The 26,741-nt window shown below is 37.4% G+C and overlaps 1 protein-coding gene and 1 long non-coding RNA gene across 9 annotated transcripts in view; one reads left to right on the top strand and one right to left on the bottom strand.

Annotated features, from left to right (window-relative positions):
• The window catches only part of KTN1 (kinectin 1), a 111,284-nt gene that overhangs the window by 46,824 nt on the left and 37,719 nt on the right, over positions 1–26,741 (bottom strand). For all 8 annotated transcript variants that reach the window (XM_037054360.1, XM_037054366.1, XM_037054358.1 and 5 more), the window contains exons 5-12: positions 22,720–22,850; positions 17,509–17,625; positions 15,283–15,423; positions 12,469–12,575; positions 9,110–9,242; positions 7,367–7,454; positions 4,414–4,580; positions 1,178–1,246 (exon numbers count right to left, since the gene is read on the bottom strand). In XM_037054360.1, coding sequence (XP_036910255.1) covers positions 1,178–1,246; positions 4,414–4,580; positions 7,367–7,454; positions 9,110–9,242; positions 12,469–12,575; positions 15,283–15,423; positions 17,509–17,625; positions 22,720–22,850 — 953 coding nt within the window. The remainder of the gene's footprint in view (positions 1–1,177; positions 1,247–4,413; positions 4,581–7,366; positions 7,455–9,109; positions 9,243–12,468; positions 12,576–15,282; positions 15,424–17,508; positions 17,626–22,719; positions 22,851–26,741) is intronic.
• On the top strand, positions 11,545–25,529 carry LOC118992429 (uncharacterized). Its single transcript, XR_005067635.1, has 3 exons — positions 11,545–11,746; positions 19,684–19,694; positions 25,520–25,529. It is a non-coding gene; the product is annotated as an uncharacterized LOC118992429 (long non-coding RNA).

Raw genomic sequence — 26,741 nt, 5'->3', positions numbered from 1 at the left:
TTGAAGGCAAATTTGATCGCCAACAACCAACAAAGAACAAAACAGGAAAAACAGCCACAACTGTTTTTCATCTCTGTGCTTCTGTTCCTAACTAACAATTTCCAATAATGAAATCATACAGTTCATGATTAAGGTAAGAACTAAATATTTTGGCATTATCTATGTGCATCTTTACTTTTTAAAGGTACTGACTGCATCCTGTAAGTACTTAATTCCCAATAAATTTTCTAGAGCTACCTTTTAGCTAGTAACTTAAGACTCCAATGCAATTTGAATTGATAATTTACATATATACAAACATGCATAAACACACAAACAAATCCTTTCCTATGCTAAGTAATTCTTCCCAATTAATTTTAGACTATAGTTTTTACAAAGAAAGCAATTGGAAAAGAAAATATTTTCTATCTCAAAGTTTTGACGCTTCAGACTTGCCTCCCTAAAACATGAGTTTATAATGTTAAAATTACTTTTTATACAGAAAGGTGACTTGTATTCTAAGCTAATACTTTTTCTACAACCAATTTTTAGAACAATAAAGTTGAAGAATTAAAATTCACAGTATGTGTGTTATGGAAACGAGTACTCAGGAATGTTTTCAATTTTTCTAGAATGTTCTATTGTTTATATTCTAAAGACTATATGTATATCTACCTACTTATCATGTTCCATAAAAATGCTTCCAAAGAAAAACAGGTCTTGTAATGCCACTTGCAAAATTTTGGAAGTTTCCCCCACTCACTATACTGAAATACAAATCTTAAAATGATCCTTTTGCATATGTAACACGAGAGTCATGGTTAACATACTGGTACACCCTGAGGGCATATAAAATTTGTCCTACGCCTAGTCAGTATTAGTGAGCACTTCTCATACATAAAATACTATCTTGACACCATCTGACCAATTCCTCCTCTTTAATGACAGAATTGTGGACATTTTCTCTTCCTAAACAAAAAACTCTCTGACCCACCTCTCAATTAGCTGGATTTGGATTGTTTTCCCTCAGCACTATATATAGCTATCAGAATGTTTGCCGCTCAGGATTATCAATGTTGATTCACTGACTAGCCTCCTGATTACTAGTCTAGTGCTCAGAACTCAACAGGCACTGAGATGATGAGTTACACAGCTAGGAAGCTATTAGTAATGATAAGCAGTAAGAAAGCACCATTACCTGGGCTGCTATCTGGGAATGGAATTGTTGGATTTGAGCTTTCAAAGCTTCGTTCTGTTCCAAAATATCCTTTCATAAATAGAAACCAAAAAAGAGAGGGAGAAAAGTGTAATGTTAACAAATATACCAATACATATGAACAAACTAAGGTACATATGTTTATCTTTAAAAAGACATTCTTTGATTCTAAAAGACATCATGTCATTTTTTTAAATTATATTTGTTTTGTTTTTTAACCACTTTGTCTTTTTATCATTCCAGACAAGTTTCAGGTTCAGATTTTGGAAATTCCCAGTTTGACTGTTTCACGAATTTGTTTTCTGAATAACAGGCATGCATTGCACCTATTTTTTTTTATTCCCCTCCACCCGCACACTCCCTCCCCCACCATTCTCCCCCCCCCCTTAGTTTATAACCACGTCTCAAGTTCTTTAGATTCTATATTTCCCCCACTATTCTCGCCCTCCCCCCATCTATTTTCTACCTACTGTCTATGCTATTTTCTGTGCCTTCTCCCCCCTTCTCCCCCTCTCACCCCCCTGTTGCTAACCCTCCATGTGTTCTTCATTTCTGTGGTTCCACTCCTGATCTAGCTGTCCTCTTGGTTTGCTTTTGTTTTAGGTGTGGTTGTTAATAACTGTGATTTGCTGTCCTTTCACGGTTCATATTTTTCATCTTCTTTTTCTTATATAAGTCCCTTTAGCATTTCATATAATAAGGGCTTGGTGATGATGAACTCCTTGAACTTGACCTTATCTGAGAAGCACTTTATCTGTCCTTCAATTCTAAATGAAAGTTTTGCTGGATAAAGCAATCTTGGCTGTAGGTCTTTGGATTTCATGACTTGGAATACTTCTTTCCAGCCCCTTCTTGCCTATAATTATGTTATTATACTACTACAATTGTCCCAATTTTTCCCCCTTTGCCCCCCTCCACGCAGCACCCGAAACTCCCTCATACCATCCCCATACCACTGTTATGTCCATGGGCCATGTGTACAGGTTCTTTGGCTACTCCATTTCCTATAACTGTACTCTACATCCACATGGCTATTCTGAAACTGCCTGTTTGCACTTTTTAATGCCCTTTCACCCATTTTCCCATATCCCCCTCCCATGTGGCAACCATCAAAGCATTCCCCATATCCATGATTCTGTCTCTGTTCTTGTTTGCTCAGTTTGTTTTTTAGATTCAGTTGTTGACAGATACATGTTTACTGACATTTTATTGTTCCTAGTTTTGATCTTCTTTTTCTTAAATAAGTCCCTTTCATATAATAATGGTTTTGTGATGGTGAACTCCTTTAGTTTTTTCTTCTCTGTAAAACTCTTTATCTGCCCTTCAATTCTAAATGATATCTTTGCTGGTAAAGCAATCTTGGCTGTAGGTCCCTGCTTTTCATGACTTCAAATATTTCTTGCCAATCCCTTCCTACCTGCAAAGTTCCTTTTGAGAAATCAGCTGACAGTTTTATGGGCACTCCTCTGTAGGTAACTAACTGCTTTTCTCTTGCTGCTTTTAAGATTCTCTTTAACGACTGGCATTTTAATTATGATGTGTCTTGGAGAGGGCCTCTTTACAGCCATCTTGTTTGAGACTCTCTGTGCTTCCTGGACTTGCATGTCTATTTCCTCCACCAAATTAGGGAAGTTTTCTTTCATCATTTTTCAAATAGATTTCCAATTTCTCACTCTTTCTCTTCTCCTTCTGGCAAACCTTTGATGCGAATGTTGGACTTCTTAAGGTTGTCCCAGAAGCCGCTTACTCTATCCTCATTTTATTGCATTCTTTTTTTTTCTTGTAACTCTGATTGGTTGCTCTTTGCTTCCTTATGTTCCAAATCACTGATTTGATTCTCGGCTTTATCTCTTGGCAGATCAATGGGAGAGATTTACCTAGGCCAGTCAGCTGCAAGAACTGGCTGTGATCACCGACCACAAATCTCCACCCTCCATCAAGGATCAGCTGTGTAGAGGCAGGGTGGGTGCTCTGATGTGATAACTGTCCACTGGGTATGCTGGCTCAGGGGTTTCCTGTGGGGTGCAGGCCAAGGTCAGCCCCCACCTGTGTTATGTCTAGGGCCACCCTGCCTGAGCTATGAAGCAATCTGGCTGCTACTTGTGCTAGGCTTGGAGATTCTCAGGCGAAGCCAAGCTGTGAAATTAGGTTTGCTGCTGCTAGTGCCGGTTTGGGGCCATTCAGCAAGAGGTACAGGTGCTGGCGACTCACAGTGGATGGGTATTGGTTATTCAAGAGGATTTAAGAAATTGTGAAGTATGAGCCAAGACCAACCATTCATGTGGAAGTCTCTGTTAACAGCTTGGATGGGCCCATAAGTTGGGTGGGAGGGAGTTTCAGGAGATCTTCAAGATGGGGCAACAGTTTCAGCCAGGTTGATGGAGACTCAGATGTGGCACCTTCCTGCTGGCTCTTTAGCTCTTTCGGGGAAGGGCTCCCCTCTTAATGCCAGGCACTTTGGTTTCTCCATGTATGCCACTGGTACTTTTCAAGCTGTTAACCCAGTGCTAGAGTTCGGAGGGAGTGAGTCTGAGTAAGTGCTTCTGTGGGTTCTTTAAAAGCAACTGCTTGGGACTCCAGAAGTTTCTTCCACCAATTCAATCCCTGCTGGGTTTTGCAGCCAGAAGTTCTGGAGACTTATCTTCCTGCCACTGGAATCCTAGGCTAGGGGTTTGTTGTGAGGCCAGAACTCCTCACTCCTGAGACATCCCTCCCGAATTTTTATCCACCATACATGGCTGTGGAACCAGCCTATTCTGTGTCTCCATACCTCCTACCACTCTGGATGGATGTGGTTTCTTTAATCCCAGTTTTCAGACTTCTATTCAGCTTGATTTCTGAGTGATGGTTGTTACATACTTTAGTTGAAATTTTGATGTGGTTGTACGAGAAGGAGAGCCATATTTACCTATGCTAGCATCTTGATCAGAAGTCAAGCATCATTTTAAAACATCAGTAATTAGGCATTCTTTTTGGAGAGTTAATTTGTAAAGTAGAAAATAAGAACATGTTGTGCTTTTCCTAATCCAATACAAAAAGCCTAAGACTGTGGTTAAGGACATCTTCGAGTATATATTCAACACACCATGTTGTGTCAACTGCTCAAAGATTAATTTAACCACTCCAGAATTAAGATAAAGTAGAGTTTCCTCTCTCTTCTACACAGATACATCCAACAACTGCCCACTTTATTTTTTAAGAGAGAAAAAATTAGATACCTGAACTTGCATTTGTAGAGACTCCTCCTTGTTCACCCATTTTTGTTCGGATTCCATCAACTGCATTAGTCTTTGCTCCAGTTGCTGTTTTGATACCAAGGTATCTGTGAGCTTACTATGCAGACTCTGTACTTCATTTTCTTTGGACACAAATTTACTCTGTAAATCTGTAAACAAAGCATTGCATTTTACAAAGGCCTCTTCCTTTCCTGGTTACTGCTACTCACCTTTGTGTAGGCATTATCTCCTCTAGAAAACCCTCCTGAATCTCCCCTCTGCGCTCTCCTTCCTGCATACAGCTCCCCTGAACAGCCTGTGCTTACTTGTAATCACAGTACCTGCCACATGGTACTAATTCGGCTCCTGTCCCAGCTTTCTGAAATCAGAGGCTGCCTTTTCTGAATGCAGAGCTAGGCACAAGGCTTGGAACACAGTGCATATTCAATAAATGTGTTAAATGAATAGTATGTGGATATTTAAAACTGTTACACCATTTCTCAAAAGTATTCTTTATTTCACCAACAACAGTTTAGGAAGTACTTTAAGTGAATTTCTTATAAATTCTTTGTACTCTATCTCTAACAGAGAAAGATGCTGAAAGTTGAGAAACGTCCTGGTATAAGACGAAGTAAAACTTTTCTGTCTGCTTCTCCTCTTTACGACAATCTCAAAACAGGAAAGAGAGGGAGGTAGGGAGAGAGGAAAAAAGAGAAAGAGAGAACACAAAGTATTAGAAACAAATATAACTCCAAATCACAAGAAACTGAGACAAAACAGAGAGCCTATCACTGACTCGGCAGAGATGAGGGAAGGGAAGTGTCCCAGAACCCTAGACAGGCTCAGGAAATCGAGATACAAGGCACTATGAGAGCTGCCCCCCGGCCTAGTAACACGATCAAGTCCAAAACAGAGAAGAGGGATGACAGTGACAGAACGTGGATGAATGACTACCACCAAGGAGAGAAGCAAACATAGGGAAGCAGAGAAAATGCGTGTATATATTAGATACATTTTTAGAAAAGTAAGATGTTTCTTCTATAAGAAGACACTAATATCAGAATGAAACACAATTCATTCAAGAGCTCCTGAAAATTAAACTAACTGTAATGTCCAGGTTTAGAACTCAGGAGAGTGTATTTCTTTCCAGCAACACTGTAAGTTCAATCTGTGAGGAAAACTATTTCCAACCCAGAACTCTACATCCAGTCAAAGCATGAAATTGGAAAGAAAAACATGTTCAGATATACTAAGTCTCAGCGAACATACTGCAAGGCATACTCTTGGAAACCACTAAAGAGTATGCTATAAATGAGGGAGGATAGCAAAAAGGACGGCGGCGACATGGCATCCAGAAAACAGCAGTGAGAGACAGAAGTCAGTCTAAGGATGGTAGCTATGAAGGAAACCTAGGAAGTAACGCGTACTCAAACAGGAAGACTGAGGATTCCAGAGGGTTATGCGCAGAACAAACTAATAGGTTCTTCAGTATCTAACACATTCAGAGGCTAGGGGAGGGGAAAAGGTTAAAGGGAGTTTAACCATAGGTAAAAATTTAAATGACAAAAAAAGATCAAGCAACTTGAAAACATAAAGCAAGCCCTGGCTGGTATAGCTCAGTGGATTGAGTGCAGGCCTGTGAACCAAAGGATCGCGGTTCGATTCCCAGTCAAGGCACATGTCTGGTTTGCAGGCCAGTTCCCAGCAGGAGATGCACGAGAAGCAACCATACATTGATATTTCTCTCTCCCTCTCCTTCCCTTCCTCTCTGAAGATAAATTTTAAAAAATCTTAAAAAAAAATAAAGCGATAATTATCTTCAGAAAATTAAAAAAAAACACTGTTCAAGAAAAGAATTGCAGTTTTAATTTTTACATTGGCTCAGCATTGAGTAGAGCCATAATGATATAAATGATGAATACTGACGTGATCAAAAAGTATGCATGACAATATCAGGAGTATGAGGGGGGAAGGTGGGAGAAATAGTGTGAGGGTATTCAGCCCTCATTTTCTGTGATAGAAAGTTAACTGATGCCTACCAAAAGATAGCAGTGTAAGTACAAATAATATGTTTATTTAGAAATATGATACAAAACACTAAAAGCAAAAGTAACTGCTTCTGGTCAGAGTGAGGTTTTACCGTTCATAGTTACATAGTTTGTAGTTACAATTCTTTTGGAAAAATTCATGTGTGCTTCATTGATAAAATATAAAATATTGTCTTTAAAAATAAGCTAATGTATCTTAACATAAACTTTACATATAAGGAAAAAGGCCTTTGATATCTTGACTATATAAAGGGAAATAAATACTTAGGGGAGGAAAAAAAAAACAAAACACAGAGGAAACCAAAGGTCTAAAGAACCAAATTCTGCACGACCTGCCCTATTGTTTAAAACTTCATTTTATTAGCTCACTGCCTCTTTCATAAGAGAAAGAGAGTAGTGGAAACATAGTAACACACACACACACACACACACACACACACACACATAAGCTCTGTTATCTCACAGATGGAGTCATCAAATGAAGAGTAAATTGTAAAAGTTAGTGTTTAAGTAGTAGGTAGATTTAAGTCAACTACTTGGAATAGCAATCCACTTGCTGCTTTTCTCTTCACAATATAGGAAGTGAGTCCTTCCTTAGAAACAAAAAACAAAAGAAGAGTTGATCAGGGAACCAAAGGGAATAAGTAACTACAGAAAGGACACAGGCACAGCTAGGCTCCCATGACTCTAGTGTGGACTATAATTTTTCTGCAACTTAATGCTTCACACAAAGCGATTATTTTTATAAACCCAACAAAATGTTAAACATAAAAAAGGTACTCTGAAAATATAAAAGCTATTTTTATTGGACTGTAACCAAAATGCAAAGTTATACTTTCTCCATGGAAAAGAGAGGAAATATTACCTGGAATTATATACTAAATTTACATAAACACCTTCCCCCTTACCTTGCTGTGCTGCCTCATGCTCTGCTGTTCTCTTCCTGATGTAACTCTGGACTTCTTCCCATCTTCTCTCAGCTTCTTGAAGTTGAACCTGAAGAACAGATAAATCAGCACAAACACAGGATTGTAATTTTTTAAAAAAACTATCCTCTATCTTTACTGTTGTATCACAAAACTGCTTATCCTAATAACTACTCTCCCACATTTAATAAGACAGCAGATATGCCCAGCCTGATAGCACGTGCAGATACTACGAGCCACAGCCATTCCACCCCCAGTACACAGGGATTACCGATTGGAAATTATTTCAGAAATAATATTTGTGCTGGTGGATCAATATACCTACTACTATGTATGTACCTGACCCACTTAGCTATAATGTGTTTTCCATTAATCTTCCATGCTGATTAGGTTTTCAAAGGTGGGATGGTATCTTTATTGCTAAATTTCAGTAGGTACCTATAATTTATCATTTGAGGTATAGCACAACACACTTTAATCTTTACTGTCATCTACTTATCTAGAGGACAAACTCTCATATTTAAAAATGCCAGTGGTAAACACACCTGCAAAACAAATATTAAACAAGAGAAAGGACCATTACATCAGTCTCCCACAGGGATCCAAGAAAGCATCAAGAAAACAAAAATTAAACTATTTTCTACATTTTGTTTATTCCCAAAGGCCTTTTAATCCCTACTACTCTGTAACGAGTATCAAGGTATGCCTGCATCAAATACCCAGGTAGGAAACTAAATGAAACTTACATAAATTAAACTATATACTCAACAAATTCTGTCACCAGTAAAAGGTGGAAATGACCATTCTACCCATCATTCTACTCAATGTACACATGCTATGAAGTTTTTGTAATTGACTTTATAGAGGGGTGGGGGGTTGGGGGGGGAGGAGGGAGAGACAGAGAGATGGAGAGACGGAGAGATGGAGAGACAGACAGACAGACACCAATGTGAGAAACATCAATCAGCTGCCTCTCGTACACACCAACCAGGGATCCAACCCACAACCTAATATGTGTCCTGACCGAGAATCGAACCTGCAACCTTTTGGTGTATAGGATGATGCTCCAACCTAGTGAGCTACCCAGCTAGGGCTACATATGCTATAAAGTTTAAGAGAAACGAATCTATTCCTCTCTCAGTCAGCCACACCAAATCTATGCACATCTCTTCCCAGTATGAGCATATTACCTCGTCAAGTGTCTGAAGATAAATTCTGGTGTCTTAAGAAATTGTGTGTGATTTTTGTATACTATGGTTCAAGGAAAAGCTACTGGAGCATTCCTTTGTCTTGTGTTCAGGCAAGAAAAAAAATCTATTCTAATGCTGGAGAAAAGTGGGCTTTACTGAACTTCGCTAAAAAATCCAAGTTATGGACAAGTGATGTTGGAGATCATTTTAACTACATGATTTTTGCCTACACAGGTAGACCCTAACCTCTACATATAAGATAAAATTCCACTACTTACACCTGTCAATCAGCTAACTTCATTTTTCATATCTTTAAACAGTCTTTAACTTCAAACTTAAGCCTTATATAAGGCTTAAACTTAATTCTTAATGTAAGAATATTCGACTCTTACATTAGTGCACATTACTTCTACATGAGCAGACAAGTCCCATGAATCCTCAAACTACATTTCTAAAACCTATGTATACATTTAGGTCATTGAATTGAGTATTTGTATTATGTATGAAGTGATAAATAAAGGTGGCCATATATCACCTTTAGCTGAGTAACTGCTTGCTCAGCGTTCTTCTTTTGGACTTCCTCTTGCTGCAGTTTTCCGGTTTTCTCAGTCAGCTCATTCACCAATCTAGCATAATCCTGGCGCAGTTTATTTAGTTCAGCAGACTGCCTGAAAACAGTATCTGGATTAGGAACCTTCCATTACTACAAACCCATATAAAGAATAACCAAAACATATTTTACACTAGTGTTGGTGAGAAAGTAATTCCACTTACAGCCAACTGAAAAGGCTGTTACTACTAAACGTCTATTTGAGTGTACCTTCTGAACAATTCTGAAGATAATTACAGAAATTCTAAAATCACCATAATTAAGAAAATGAATGACCACATACTCATAAGCAGAATGAGCAGTGTCACTGTCAAACTGATGTCCTAAAAATCTATTAAAATCAACCAGTTAGTATTTAGTCTGTGCAAGCAAGTCTCTAGCACACTGCTTCTCGAAGCATAACCCAGAGCCATCTATCTATCAAAGGATTATCTTTTCTTCTCCTCCTTTTTATTGAATTTACTGGGGTAACACTGGTTAACAAAATTAGAGGTTTCAGGTGCACCATTCCACAACACCTCATCTGTATCCTGCACTGTGTGTTCACCACCCCAAGTCTTCTTCCATGACCATTTATGCCCCCACACACCCTCCTCCACCTCCCACCACACTCTCCTTGCCCCGGCAATCAGCACACTGTTGTCCTTGTCCATGAGTTATTCCTTTCTGCTCAACCCCTACAACCTTGAAAACTAGCCCCAGAACCGCATCCCCAACAGCTGTCAGCCTGCTCTCTATGGATCTGTCTGTTTGGTTCATTAGTTCATTTTGTTCACTAGCTTCCACATATGAGTGAAATCATGATACTTGACTTTCTCTGATTGGCTTATTTCACTTGGCACAATGCTCTCGAGGTCTACCCATGCTGTTCCCAAGGGTAAGATTTCCTTCCTTTTTACCACCCAGTAGTATTCCATTGTGTAAATGCCCATCTCATCTACTTACTTATCTACTGATGGACACGAGGGCAATAATGCTGCCATGAACACAGGAGTGTATATACTCTTTTGAATTAGTATTTCAGGTTTTTTCACATAAGCTCCCAGAAGGGGAATCACTCAGTTGTAAGGTGGATCCATTTCTAATTTTTTGAGGCAACTCCATACTGCTTTTCACAGAGGCTGCACCAATCTACATTTCCACCAACAGTGCACAAGGATTCCCCTTTCTCCATATCCTTACCAGCACTTTTTGTAGCTTCATTGATAAAACCCATTCTGATAAGGTGTGAAGTGATATCTCAGTGTAGTTTTAATTTGCATTTCTCTGATAATTAATGACATTGAGCATCTTTTCATGGCGATGGGCCATCTGTATGCCCTCTTTGGAGGGCATGGTGACGGGCCATCTGTATGCCCTGATAGTTTAGGGCATTCAGATCCTTTGCCCACTTTTTAATTAGATTGCTTCTTCACTGCTGAGGTTTCTTTTTTAAGATTTCATTTATTTATTTTTAGATAGGGGAAGGAAGGGAGAGAGAGAGGGAGAGAAACATTGATGTGTGGTTGCTTCTCACTCACCCTCTACGGGGGGCCTGGCCAGCAACCGGGCCTGGGCCCTAGACTGGCCCAAACTGACAACCCATTGGTTCAGAGACTAGCATTCAATCCACTGAGCCACACCAGCAAGGGCTGCCACTGAGCTTTATAAATTCTTTATAAATTTTGGATAATAATCCCTCATCAGATGTTATCAGCGAATATGTTCTCCCATTCAACAGGTTGTCTTTCATTTTGTTGATGATTTCCTTTGCCGTACAAAAACTTTTAGTTGGATACAGTCCCATATCAAACTAAACTAAAAGAACTACAGTTCATTTTTTCTTTTGTTTGCTTTGCTCAAAGTGATATATGAGAAAAAATACTGCTACAAGAAATGCCCGAGATTTTATTGCCTGTTTTCGTCTAGGATTTTTATGGTTTTCAGGCTAAGATCTAAGCCTTTATCACCATTATGAGTCTGTTCTTGTGTATGGTGCCAAGGGTGTCCAACCGTTTGGCATTCCTGGGCCACACTGGAAGAAGAAGATTTGTCCTGGGCCACACATTAAATACACAAACACTAATGAAAACTGATGAGGAAAAAAAAGGTTTTAAATAAATTTACAATTTTGTACTGAGCCACATTCATAGTCATCCTGGGCCACATGAAGCCCATGGGCCACAGGTTGGACACCGTGGTAGACAGCGGTCTGGTTTCACTTTTTTACATGTATCTGTCCAATTGTTCTAACATCATTTATTGACTAGACCATCTTTACCCCATTGTATGTTTTTTGCCTCCTTTGTCAAATATTGACTATAAAGGTGTGGGTTTACTTCTGGGCTCTCTAGTCTGTTCTCTAGTCTAATGTGTATGTCTGTTTTTATGCCAGTACCATGATGTTTTGATTACTATGGCCTCGTAGTATACTTTGCTATCAGGCAGCATGATTCCTCTACCTTTGTTCTTCTTTCTTCAGATTGCTGTAAATATTCAAGGTCTTTTGTGGTTCCACATAAATTTTTAGAATATTTGCCCTAGTTCTGGGAAATATGCCATTGTTTTCTTGATCGGAATTGTGTTGGAACTATAGGTTTCTTTGGGTAGTATGGACATTTTAATGATGTTAATTCTTCCTATCCATGAACAGAGTGCATGTTTCCACTTATTTGTATCTTCCATTTCTTTCTTCAGCATGTTATAATTTTCTGAGTACATGTCTTGTTTTCTTAGTTTCCTTTCCTGATAGTTTATCATTGATGTATAAAAATGAACTGATTTCTGGGTATTTATTTTGTATCCGGCTACTTTACTGAATTCATTTATCACTAATTCCTGATTGGTCCAAAGAGGAGGTGAGTACAGCTTCCACCTGCTCTGGCGCCAGAGATCTTGGATCTCTCTAGGAATGTGTCTTAATATGTACATTCCTGGGCTTCACTTCAGAGCCACTGAATCATAATATTTTAGGAATAGAACTCAAGAATATGCTTTTTAAACTAACATGCCAGATGCTCCCCCGAATAATCAAATTTGAAAACCACTGTTAAAGGGGATAGATGGTTTTAAACTTGTAAATTCAGTCTCATAAATCTGTAAACTATTCAACTGGTGACATACTATTTATCATATAGTTCAGCTGATGAGGTTCTTCATACAACCAGAGAATTGGTTTTGAAAATTAACTCATTTTAGAAACACATGTGAAAAACAAAAGTCTAACCAATCACTATCAAAGATCATTTTGATGATACTCAAAATACTCTGCCATTCAATTAAAACTAAAGCATTTGGAAACATACTTGCTTTCTAGTTGGTTTGTAGTGTTGCTGACAGCATCTCTCAGTATGCCATTTTCCTGCTTCAAATGAGCTATCTCTGCTTCCATCTGCTCACGGACTTGCTGGAACTAAAATTATTTTACAAACATAAGATTTAGAAAACAATGACTACCAAAGCTAACTTTTAAAAGACACTTCATTATGATAAGAATATAAAAAGCATCAAGAGAATGAAGTTTGCATCATTCTTAAATATAAACAAATTTAAAGGATGAATTGCATTTTGATAGTGATGGATACAAATCAAATACCAGCAAGGAGATGCTAGCTGCTATCATATTTGAAATGCAAAATAAATAAACAGAGATGCTATTTCAGAGATAATAATTTACTCATATACTACCCAATATACTCATATAGAATTAAGCCTGTGGTGATCCTATGTCAATTTTATGTAAGCAATATTGTTATAAGATTTCAGCAATCAAGTTTTAAAGTTGAAATTATGTTCAATACATTTATATAAAATTACAAATTGAGCTATAACCAAATAGATGGCAAATTCATTACATAAAAATCTATTTGCTGAAATATTCTGGCATCTAATTTTTTATTTCAGAACTAGAGAATCAAAAGATAAAGAATATTAAATCTTTTAACTCTATAAGGATATGTCTTACTTTAATATGTGAACAATCTTAATAATTTTTAACAAACCTACTCAATTAAGAGAAATTAAAGTATATGTTTCTATTTTTCAGAGAACATAGCACATAGAATCCACTGTATTTTTTGGACTATAAGACACATCCCCCCATTTGAGAGGAATAATGGTTGTTAATGCTGCTGTTGAGTTCTGTTTACATTAATTAACATTGGTGAAATATTATGTTATTTATGTTATTACAATTTTTGCCACATTTTTTGCTTCAAAAATTTGTTCCCTATTTTCCTCCTCTAAAACCTAAGCGCATCTGAAGGTCCAAAAATATGGTACATATTACAGCCTCTATAAGCAGTCAAGTAAAAAGAAGTGATGAATCACTTCAATACCTTTCACACTCAATTAAAGACATTGCTACAAGTAACTGGCTAATTTTCAAATGAATAGAAGTAGGAATTAAGAAGAAAATATCACTTGAGGTTGGAAAAATCAGTCCTCTGATTACTTGGTTTATAGGAAAAAGACATTTCAAATAACTGAGGGTTGGGAAAACAGAGGATTGGGCCAAAAGAAAGCATAAAAGCAGCAGTGGATGGGTAAAAACCTGACAATAGTCATTCACTTCTTTTTTACTATTAGTGTAATTCCATGGAAAACATTTGGATGTTGACAGCAGTGAAGAATTTAAAATTTTTCAGCAGATTAGCAATGTGATCAAAATAGTATTTTATAAACATAAATCTAGTACAAATCACATGTTAGAATGGAGAGACCTAGTAAGAAGATGCCTGAAATAATAAACTGATGTCTAAGAATTAAATGTAAGAATAGCTATATATAAAGTCTCTTTAAGATTTCAGAATAAATTATAGACTGGATAAGGGAGAGAAAAGTCAAAGGATTGAAGTATAATAATAGTGCCTCAAAACATTAGAAAATAAAAACAACCTGAACAAAAGCCAAGAGAATGATTTTAGACATTTGTTAAATCACAGTGATGACAAGAGCTTCCAAATGGAAGTAATTTCAAAAAATTTCCTGGTCCAGAGACTTCAATTGGGGGGAGTATTACAAGACTCTTTAACAAGAGGACCCAAACTATATTCTCCAAAAACCTACCTGTCAGTAATAAAGAGAACATTTAATCTCAAAAAAAAAAGAAAGAAAACAAACAAAAATCACTGGGCTAGACCCACTGATTATAAAACTGTAATTATGAAAACGGATGATACAGAGAAAAGACAGTAAGAACTGAACCTTTTGAAATGCTAGAAAACAGATGAAAGAACAAAAGACAGAACCAAAACCTTGTGAGTTATCCTTCATTATCACTTCTCTCTTCCTCTCTTTTCCACTCTATCACCAGCCCCATCTACCACCTCTTTTTAAATCACTCAAAATCATTATCTTATTGTCAACATTTGATTTCAGGCCTTTATTCTCTTGGATTCCTGCAAAAGCCTTCCAAATGGTCTATCCTTTGTTCCATTCTCCACAATGCTACCAGAGTAATAATTTAAAATATTAATATAACCACACTGCTGCATTGCTTAGATTTTACTGGCTCCCCAGTGTTCAGTTAAGCAAGGCCCTTTACAATAGTTCCTCTATTTACTTCTCTAGATCTCTTCTACATTCCAGTCCTGATTCTCAAATATTAAAGTCTTACTGTATTTCTTACAAACTGTAATCTCTAAACAACCTATATTAGAAACACTTGTGTGCACTCATTAAAAAGCTCAATCCTGGGCCCCAAAATAGACCCAATGAACCATCATTTTTAGGGACAGGGCTAAGGAATCACACCAAGCAAAAGCCTCTTATACCCAGTGCCCACTCTTTCAATCTCTTACCTGACAATACCAATTGTTTCAAAAGATTCAACATAGTCTGCATATCATTTCTAACAAGTCTTCCCTATCAATCCTTCTCTTCCTCATCACCCACCTGCACTGTTCCAAAGCACCCAATGCTTACACCTCTATTATAAAGATTTACTTGTCAGCACCCGGCCTCCCCACCCAGAAAAGTTGTATACTTAAGAAGGCAGTCAGTTAACTAGCTATTGTACCATGGCCCAGCATAGGGCCTTGCACATATTAGGCACTGAAAAGTTCACTAATTAAATGAATGCAAACACCTCATGTTGTTTTCAAAGAATGAAAATATACCTTCATCTGCATCTGTTGAGCCTCTTGATAATTGACATGCATTTTGTTCTGAAATACATTATGTTCCTTTTCTAATGTTCCAATTCGATCTTTCATCCTTGCTATAACCACACTGTTTCTTTCTTTCTCTGTCATCATTTCCTAGAAGGGTAAACCAGAAAAAAAAATTATGAAAAACTTGTTCTTAAGTACATAAGACTATAATAATAAGAAAACCTTTTTAACATCAGCAAAAATAATGTCAGTAAAATAATTATGAATTCTGAAATATGTACTTACTTAAAAACCAAGGTCAAATGTTTAAAAAAAAACACTGTCTTCTGCATCTTAACCTCTCTTCACCAACTCTCCTCACAAACACTGCTGATGTTTGTGTTTGCAAATGCACTTTCTGGTCTAAGACTTGGAGTTAAACCTAGAATAAATCCTACCTCTACCTTGGTAAGAAACAACATTTGAAACGCAAAAGTTAGTTCTCTATAATTTGTAGGTATTAGCTCTCTTTTAGGGCATAAAAACTAAGGCCTGAAAAAAATGGTGTAGAAGAGGAAAAAAAGAAGTCTCTTTCCTAGAGAAAGAGATTAAGGATATGTTTACAACAGAATGGAAGTTTGGAATAAAGAAAAAGTAAAAATTGGAAAGCAAAAGTTTATTATCTTCCCAAGTCAAATCTTAAAAGGGTGATTTCACTTCGTATTGCAAGTATTATCAACTTCCAGAATATAATTTTCAAAGTAAAAAAAAAAGCCAAGCAACTTTAAAATTATATGCAGGTATGAGATCAGCCCATGACCCTGATAAGAAACTGACAAAATTTAAGAGAAAATTGTATGTAATTTATGGTTTCCCATAAGAATCATTCATTTAGATTCAAAAATCGTTATATTTATGCATGTAATACACTTAGGAAAAAGTATACACGTAAGTGAACAGCTCAATAAATAACCACAAAGTATTAATAGTCAACTTAAAAATTTTTTAAATACAGTCAGAACACTATAGCAACATAAAACTAAAGTTTCTGCGCTGGCTGGTGGTAGCTCAGTGGATTGAGTGCGGGCCTGCGAACCACATGATTGTGGTTCAATTCCCAGTCAGGGCACATGCCTGGGTTGCAGGCCAGTTCCCAGTAGGGGACTCATGAGAGGCAACCATACATTGATATTTCTCTCCTCTCTTTCCCTTCCTCTCTAAAGATAAATAAATAAAATTTTTTTAAAAAGTTTCTAATCTTAAGAAAATATGCTTATTTTACTAACAACTTTGATTAATCTTAATCTGACCAAGTTTTTCCAATGACATATTTATTTACTTCAAATCCACATAAAGGATTTTATATGCAAATGAGGTCAGTCTCATAATGTCAGGAAGTACTTATGTGAATGATGCAGCTATAAACCTCATTTATAGTATTTAATTCCTAAAAGAGAGGCAAGTCCTTTAGGAGGAATGAGACCACATTTTTTATAGAATGTCAATTATGTTCATAGTCTACATGATTTTTTTGAGACCTAACTAACAAAGAACATTATATTAGTGTACAACATAATGATTCAATATTTATATATACATCAAAAAATAAACCTACATAGTTGTAAATTTTTTTCTTATAATGAGAACTTTTACTATCTACTCTCCTAGCAATTCTCAAACACACAATACAGTATTATTTACTATAGTCACCATGCTGTACCTTACATCCCAGAACTTAATTTATTTTATAACTGAAAGTTTGTATTGTTTGAAAAAGACTTTCACGTGATTTTTTAAAGGTCTGTCTTTACCTCTGCGTACAATTTCCAGGGCTTGGATAACTCCAATGATTAAAAATTAGAAATATTTATCATAAAAACCTTCGCTAATAAGTTACTTATGTAAAACTTTTGATTTACCCTATAAATTGGATTTAAACAAGATCACACTGAGTTTTGGGCTTCTATCGAGAATAATTCTAAGTCAGATCCAACTGAACAACGTTCCAAATGTCCAAATGCTTCTGTTATTCTGAAACTAGGATATGTATAAGTACTGTTATTTTAAAATGGTAATTCAACTGTAGGCTATAAATGATACAAGAGTAATAAGACCCCACCACCACCACCAAAACTCTAAGAGAAAACGACTTTTACAGGGTATTACTTTTTTATACAAATACGAACAATTTCTAAAATCCTTCATTGCTCCTGATGCAGAAAGCCTACCCTTCAAATGAAAGAATGCCTTCACCTGGGTTAAATGCTTACACCGATCCTTCATAGCAGCAGCATCTTCCTTCATAGCTGTGAGTAGCTTGTCTTTTTCTTGAAGCTGATGTACAAGTGCAGTCAACTCTCCTTTACATGACTACAATTAAGAAATCAATACAGAATTAGTAACTAACAAAGGCTACTGAAACTTATGAATTATCTAGTATTAAGTGTTTTTAGACCAATGCAGAGCTTACTATGACATATAAAGCAGAATGACTGCCAACTACTTATCAGTAAAATGTCATTCAGAAAAGTCACTGTATCATTATATAATCCGATGCCCATAACTGGGTACATATAATCAAAGAAACAGACTTTTACAGAGAATTATAGGTCTTCCAGTTTAAACCCTGAGCAAGATAGCAATCTCCCCCTTTACCTCCTAAAAGATCAAATGAACAAGATGAAACCAAAATGCAAAATGAACCAAAATGAAATAAACAGCCATCTGAAGGCCAAAGCATGATATCAGGAGAGACTGCCAAAAGTAGTAGAGATCACACACAGGTGCCTGACAACCCTGTCAGAACATAACCAAAACTACAGAGGTGCCCTAGGTGCATAGTTCTCTGAAGTTAACAGACATATTCTGAGAAGAAAAACCAACAATCCTCCATTTGATATCAGGAACAAATGCAAAGACAGAAGGTAGGAATTTTCTTAGAAGGTCTCAAGAAGAAAAACAAATAAAAATGAAGAAATCATCCAGACAAACTTCACTTGGAGAGAGCAGCTGGTCAGTGATGCAGAGTCCAGGGAGATTGTCTGGTGAAACTCTCTGTAGTGAAGCTTTTATCAAGGAAGAAGGAAAGGCTAAAAGAACTCAACTACACACACAGCCCTACAAGAACACCAGTTAGCCTTGTTTGCCACTCCCAGGTGGGCTAATAGTTAGGAGTCAAAGCTCTCACCAGTTAGCCTTGGTCCTTCGTTATCAATCTCCAAGAACAGAGATGATTCAAGAGGTAGACCCCTCAGTGGAAGAAGAGCACTGATCAAAAAGAAATAAAACAGGGTCTATGCAAGATACAGGAAAATAAGAAAAAACAAACAGCAAGTAAAGAAAAATCACTAGAAAAAGACTGGCAAAGGGTAGACAAAAGCTTTAATTTTAAAAAATCACCATGATTTTTAGAACTCAGAGCAGTCATTCCTGGAAAAACAATAGCAAAGAAAAGAGCTCACAGAAAGAGCCCAGAGAGAAGGTAAAACCACAGAATGAGATAAAATATGAGCTAGCAAAACCCAAAGTAGAAGTAAAAGTTAACACCATACCAGAAATATCCAAATAGAAACAACAAACAGAAAAGGCCAGATGCTAAGAAACATAGAGTACAGGGTGAAGAAAATAAAAAGAAGCAGAAATAAAACAAAACCTTTATTTTTAGTACTAAAATATGAACAATAAAGAACAAGCAAAGAAGATCCAACATATACTTAATTGATACCATTATTCCAATTACTTTAGGGAACACTGAATCTCATTATTGAAAAGACATGCTTTATCCCAAGTAATATTAATAGAGGAGTCGATGTAAAGACATAGCATAGTAAAATTGCTGCTAAACTTTAAAGAAGCTGAATCCCTCCATGTACAGTAGGGTGGACAGTAGAAAAGTCCAATAAATAATAAACACTTGGTTGATACCCCAAAGGATGTTTTTATTGTGAGTGTACTTTAACAGAAATACATGAAAAGAGTGCAAAATTCAGGCTGGTCTCAGACTTCTATCCAGCAATATGAATATGGAATACATGAATATATATTCATATGTACTATATGAATATATAGTAAAGTATGAAAATTTCTCAAAGAAAGTGACATCCAGAACCATTATCCCCCACCAAATTATCATTCAAGCATAAAGACAACAAAGAAGCATTTTAACTTGCCAGAATTTGGGAAATATAGTTTCCATGAGCCCTTCTTGAAGAAATTCCAGGAAAAACAACTTCAGCCAACCGAGAGATGAAGACAGAAGCTATGGTAAAAGAACTGGTATCAAGCTCTGAACCCACCTTAAACTGCAGAATCAAGACTAAAACAAACATGAAAATGAGAGTCACAAAACAAATATTAAATATTAAAAGAATCTGACAAATAAATGCCATAATTAACAAAAGGTGAGAAGGAAGAAAGAGAGAAGACAAGAAAAAATCTAAGTAAGCACATTTCTTCCTATTATATAGCATGGGGCCAAAACAGTCAATAATTTAAAGTTGAAAAATCACATAATTGAGGCAAGTATATTTGAAGTCCAACACTAAGAAATTAATAATCAACTAAAATAATCAAATAAATCTTAACATTTTTCTTAATCACATTAAGAGTTAACATGTTTGAGCAATTACTGTATGTTAGGAACTCTAAGTACCTACTATGTGTTGTCTCATTTAATTCTCACAACCTGATTATCATTCCCATTCCAGAGATGGGAAAACCGAGGAACTGAGGTTAAGGAACCTAAAGCCACAAAGCTCAATGCGGCACAGTCCAGATTTGAATGCAAGAAATGACTCCAGAACCCAAGATCTTAACCTACACTCTAAATATAAAAGCACACATCTTGTAGCTTAAACACACAGCATGTGCATGGACACAAACAACATTAACATCTAACTATTATGCAAACCCTGTAGCTTTCACTTTATTTCCCCTTTCCAATCTAAGCTTATTACTGTCACCTTTCCTAATCATGTCACTTATTTACAGTCTAGTACTCCAATGAAACTGTTTTTAGTAAGAATATCAAATCTAGTTTTTCAGTCCTTATGCTCCTTGATCTCTCTAAAGCATGTCACTGTTAACTTTCCAGCTGAGCCCTGGACTCCCAACCCCTCTAAGCATCTGTCATTCCAGGGTCCCCTGCTTTTTCTCCTCCTGCTTTGTGATGGCTTTCCCTGCCCTTTAACTGTTAATGTTTCTCAGGGTTCATTCTTTAACTTTCTTACCACTCTCCACATCCTCTCTGATCTAATATATATTCACCCTATGTATTGGTGATCGTAGATTACTTGCCTAAATCACTCCCATTGCAATCTTTTTCAACTCTATAAAAACATACATAGCCTTGACTGTGAAATGATTATATCCACTTATAATGGAACCTAGAACAACTTCTAAAAATTTTTCACAGTCCTCTCTCTTCTTCTACGAAGTATTCAAAAATACCATTATACCACATCTATTCAGTTATTCAAGAGAGCAAAAATAAGGATTCATTCTAGAATCTTCTGTGGCTACCATACGTCATTAGTTGGAAAGTCCTCCGTCCCCTCTGGCTCCATCCTGTGCCTGTGCCGCTGCTCCCACATTCATCTCCCCCTTTCTCTCAAGCGGTCCTTACTAGACGTGCGATTCATTCTCACCTGGGACCTTAAAATCTAAAAGGTCTGACCAGGACTCAGTTTCTCTCACAGAAAAAGGGATAGATTAAACTTACCTAGTCTTTCCCAAATACAGGGGACCTATAGGACACTGTATCCCTTCTGACAAGAACAGAAACACTCCATGAAAAACCCAAAACAGGAAGATTTTAGTCTAAAGTTCAACAATCCAAGGAAAGAGAAAAATTGTAAAGTTTCAAAATACTCTATTTCAAAATGCTATCTTTAGCAGTACCCAATTCCTTCTTGGCCTACCTACAATACATATTAAGAGGAGTTGGATTTCCCAACCAGTCGCTACAGTTCAAAGCTGTCTCAGACAATAAAATGACTACTTTTTTTTAATATACTAAATTAAAATAAAATAAAATGACAAATGCAAGAACATTCTTGCGACAGAAAAATCTGACTTCGTATCCAATTACCCTCAAACACCTTGTTTTCTCTGGGCCATTGCTGGCACCACATAGACACCGTCCAATAAGCAAATACACTGTAAAATGCATAGATTTATAAAACACATGGTCAACAGATACTTGAAAGCATGGACAGGTCTGAAATGCTATGATAAATGTTATGACAAAATAGTCCAGAGAGTTATGAGAAACAACAGCAGGGAGAACAATTTAGGCTGAGGAGTAAAATTAGCTTTATATGAGGAAAGGATTTTTAAGTACAGACTTTAAAGAAGAATTAGCCAAGGGAGGGAACTGAGCAGTTGGAGGGGTTAGGAGAGTGGGGGAGTGGGGGGTTGGGACAGTCCAAACAGAAGAAAAGGGTTGGTATGCTCTAGAGGAGCCAGTAAAGACCCAGAATGGGTGAAATGTAATTGAGGGGGTGGAGAAGGTTATAGAGAAGGACAGGCATAGACTTGCTAAGGGATTTGATTATACTCTAAATGCAAGGAGAAAGGCGCCAAAGGGTTTTAATAATTATTTAACCTGAGGTGACATCTTAAAGGTCACCTTGCAGTTGTATAGAAAAATAAACTAGAGGGTGAAGATGGAAAGCAGAAATATCACCTAGGAAGCTACTGAAGGTAACCAGGTAAGAGGTGATGGCTTGAACTAAAGGGGTCTTTAAGGAAATATGGAAGCCACTCAATGTTTTAAAGCAGGTGACTGGTTGGAGGATGGGGGGGGAGGGTGTTTAAACAATTAAGGCCACCATCTAAGAATCAATACCAGGTATTATATCATCTTATATTACACAAGTAACACTTGAAAACTTGTTACCTTTCCCATTATGACACAGTACACATGATATAGTGAGCATGACTCATGAGAAACTAAGTATCAGCTTGAAAACTATTTTTTCTTTTACAAATTTTGTCATAGCAATGATTCTACTATCAAAATCACTCTTTTTATAAGGGTAATACTACACACACACGCACACAAAAACAGATTTCCAGGTTCTTGGAATGGTACTACCTTCAGTCACAAAAACACTCCAAACATGCTATCCAGACATCACCTGACCTTGCTTTCAATACTTCCAATCAGAGGACAGCAAGGTATAACTTAGCTAACAGCCAAAGTGAAATAAGTCATCTTACTTATAAGCAATTTACTTTTATCAAAACATCAAATGACTCAGACACCTAACTACACTAAGTGTAACGATTAGTATGGGTATATGAAGTAACTTCCGAGAGCATTCTAAAACTTTTAAATGTGACCATATGCTTTGGGGTATGAAGGATGGAAGTAGATGATAATTTATTGCTCTAGCAGAAATCTTGCTGAGGGAACTTCTAATCGTCGCTCCCACACACGCTCATCTCCAAAACGATGCGCACCTTCTTTAAAGCCTCCTGTATCACACCTGACTTCTCCTTTAGCAGGTCTACAACACACACGGCCTCATCTTCAGAAAGTATCATCGTCTTCAAGGACAGGAGAAAATCTTTAAACTTCATTTCTGCATTTTCTTAAAAAAAAAAAAAAGAGTTGACACTTAAAAAACAAAACAACTTCAGCAGAGGTAAGCATCAAGAATTCCTAATCCAGAAAATCAATAACCAATACAAAACAGAGTTACACTGCAGGTTAACAAAAATAAATACTCCAGTCGAGAGAGAAAGAAGTGTTTAATATCTTTAATGTAATATGGAATAATGACATTAACTGAGAACTTGCTCAAACTCTAAAATACTAGTGTCAATATGCCATCACTTTAAAAATTAAAAATTGTTCAAATGTCTAATATGTACTAGTATCTGTACTATATATTCACAAATATTCTTACTTAACCTTGATACTCATGACATATAATCCAACTTTACAGATGAGAAAATAAGCCTGAAAAATAACTATTAAAAGGAAATCTGATTTTTCAAAGATCATCAAATACATACAAGCAATCCCGACATTTAAAAAAATAAATCTAAGTATCAAACACCTGATTCACCCACCTCAACTTCTGGAATGCTCTCATATTAGGCATCAACTCACTCTTCCCAAAAGCAACTACCACTCATTAGATGGAAAACTCCCAAGGCTTTTAATAATTCAGCTACAATGTAAGTTTAAAAAGGTGCTGTGTACATGGGTGGGGACAAAGGGTATGTGAGAACTCTGTACTGCTGTGAACCTAAAACTGCTATACAAAATTGGTCTATTAAAAAATAATAATAAAAGGTGGTTATGAATCAGCCCAGAAATCCTGCAAAAGACAATTGTAGAAGGGAAAAGATTACCAGAGAGCAAAATAGCTGTGAGCCCTTAGGCAATTCAAAGCCAGTGTCCATCTCTACAAAACTGAAAAGGCTGGATTAGAAAACTACCAATAAGTCCTTTAACTACAGGAGTCCCCAACCTCCATCCTTTACTACAGGGGTCCCCAACTGCCAGGCCACAGACCAGTATCACACAGCAGGAGGCAAGCCAGCAAAGCTTCATCTGTATTTACAGCTGCTCCCCATGGCTCACATACAGCCTGAGCTCCACCTGCTGTCCGACACCTCCGGTCAGATCAGCAACAGCATTTGATTCTCACAGGAGCAGGAACCTTACTGTGAACTGTGCATGAGAGGGATTCTAAGTTGCACGCTCCTCGCTCCTCATTAAGTATCCAATGCCTGATGATCTGAAGTGGAGCTGAGACAATGATGCTAGTGCTGGGGAGCGGCTGTAAATACAGATTACCATTAGCAGAGAGGACTGACTACACAGAGACCATAATAAATCAACTGCCTACAGACTCATATCAAAGCCCTACCAGTGAGTGGCACATGACAACTAAGCTGCATCTGGTGGCAGGCTTTACAGTGACAAGTGAGTTGATGTACTTCAAATGTACAGCTGCATCTGGTAGCAGCAGGCTTTAAATCAGAACCTGACACTTATTTTAGTCTGTGCGTGGTCTGTCCATTATTTTATTTACCACTTCCATCCACAACTCTTTCCCGCACTGCGCACTTGTCTCAATGACAGTTTGGTAAACCCACACGCTAACCCTAGCTAAAATGAGTAAAAGAAAAAGTCACTGGAGAGCTTTTCTGACAAGGAGGAAAAGACCCAATGACAAGACATCAGAAGAGTCTAAGACTGTCAACAAAAAGAAAGTTAAATTTAAAAGAAAATACCAAGAGTACTACTTAAATGACGGGTTCATTACAACAGGTGGTTCACATTCTTCAAGCCCACTTTGTATAATATATGGTGACCAGCTATTCAACAAAGCCACGAAACCTTTAAACTGCATTGTCACATGGATACCAAGCCCCTGCATTAAAAGACAACCCTTTGGAGTTTTTCAAAAGAAAAAACCGTGAACATGAATAACAAGCAATTATTGAAGGCCACCACTTCCTCAAATGTGTCTGCACTGAGTGCATCATTCTTAGTAACCGCATTAACAAAGCCAAGAAACACTTTACTACTGATGAAGAGTTGATCCTGCCTGCTGCTAAGGACATCTGTCATGAACTTATAGGAGAGGCTGCAGTTCAAAAGGTGGCATGTGTTCCTCTTTTGGCTGGCACCGTAACTAGGCAAACTGATGAAACAGCATAGGATACTGAGGCACGATCGTTAGAGAGAATTAATAAGTCACCTTGGTACACAATCCAAGTTGACGAGTCTCTCAATGCTGACACCAAGGCAACAATGCCTGTTTTTGTGTGATATATTTTTCAGCAGGATGCACACAAGCGTATGTTATGTGCACTTTAGTTGCCAACCTACCACCACAGCTGCACAACTCTTCAAGTCTTTGAATGATCACATATCAAGAAAACTCAACTGGTCATTTTATGTTGGTACATGCACGGATGGAGCAGCTGCCACGACTGGAAGGCTTTCTATTTCACAACTCGGGTCAAAGAGGTCGCTTCTGAATGTGAATCTATGCACTGTTTCATCTATACAGAAATGCTGGCTACCTCAAAAATGTCACCTGAACGTAACAATTTTTTGCAGGATGTGATTTAAATTATCAACCACATTCAAGTACCTGCCCTTAACTCACAGCTATTCGCACAGCTCTGTGAGAAGATGGACACAGAGCGCACACGTCTTCTCTTACACACAGAAGTGAGATGGCTTTCCAAAGGGAGATCACTGGCCGGAGTTTCTGAGTTACGAGAGCCACTCCAGAGATTTCTTTTAGGAAAAGTCACCACTGGCAGCACATTTCAGTGACAAAGAATGGGTCAAAAACTTGATTACTTGTGTGACACATTCAACTTGACCAATGAACTCAATCTGTCACTTCAAGGGAAAACGACAACTGTGTTCAAGTCAGCAGATAAAGTGATTGCATTCAAAGCCACACTGGAATTATACGGAAAATGAGTAAACACTGGGATTTTTGACATGTTTCAAACATTAGCAGAGATTTTGAAAGAGACTGAGCCAGTTCCTTCTTTCTCTAGGTGGGTGCGTGCTCACCGATCTCAGCTCTCAAAGGAGTTTGAGCATTACTTCCCAACCACAAAAGACCCCCTGGACCAGGAAGGAATGGATCTGTAACCCACCTGTGAATTAGGAGAATTGACTTTGTCCATGATAGAAGAGGATCAACTGTTTGAGATCCCAAAGGATGGTGACCTTGAAAGTATGTTTGAGACAACTTCAAGTCTCCATACACTCAGATTTAAGTCAAGGCAGAATATCCTGAGACTGACACAAAAGCAGTGAAAAGCCTGCTTCCATTTCCAACATCCTATCTTTGTGAAGGTGGGTTTTCTGCAGTGACAGCCACCAAAACAAGAGTACAAAGTAGAGTGGATATAAACAACACACTTCATTTGTCACTGTCTCCCATCATCCCTAGGTGGGACCTTCAGGTTGCAGGAAAACAAGCTCAGGGCTCCCACTAATTCTGCATTATGGTGAGTTGTATGATTATTTCACTATATATTACAATGTAGTAATACAGAAATAAAGTGCACAATAAATGTAATGCACTGGAACCATCCTGAAACCATCCCCCGCCCCCATCCCGCCCCGAGTCCATGAAAAAATTTCCTTCCTTGAAACCAGTCCCTAGTGCCAAGAAGGCTGGGGACCACTGATTTATGACAGTGTTATTGGGTTGTCCAAAAAGTCTGTTTAGTTTTTTCCATAAAATAAAAGACGTACTATTCATTTTCACCAATAACTTCATTGATTTAGATATTTAGAGTATGCCGATTATCTCCCACATGGTATAACACTGATCTCAGTTAATGTCTTGATTTGACCACTACCAAGTTCAACTGGTCTACACTACCATGGAGCATCATCACCCAGCGAGAAATCTCTAGCACGAAACTTCACAAACCACTTCTGACACGTTCTATCAGTCACGGCACCTTCTCCAAATATAGCACAAATC

The sequence above is a fragment of the Sturnira hondurensis genome, unplaced genomic scaffold (genome assembly GCF_014824575.4).
Source record: "Sturnira hondurensis isolate 20B ecotype Veracruz unplaced genomic scaffold, ASM1482457v3 Scaffold0008196, whole genome shotgun sequence".
Lineage (NCBI taxonomy): Eukaryota > Metazoa > Chordata > Mammalia > Chiroptera > Phyllostomidae > Sturnira > Sturnira hondurensis.
This window is presented reverse-complemented; position numbering and strand designations above follow the sequence as displayed.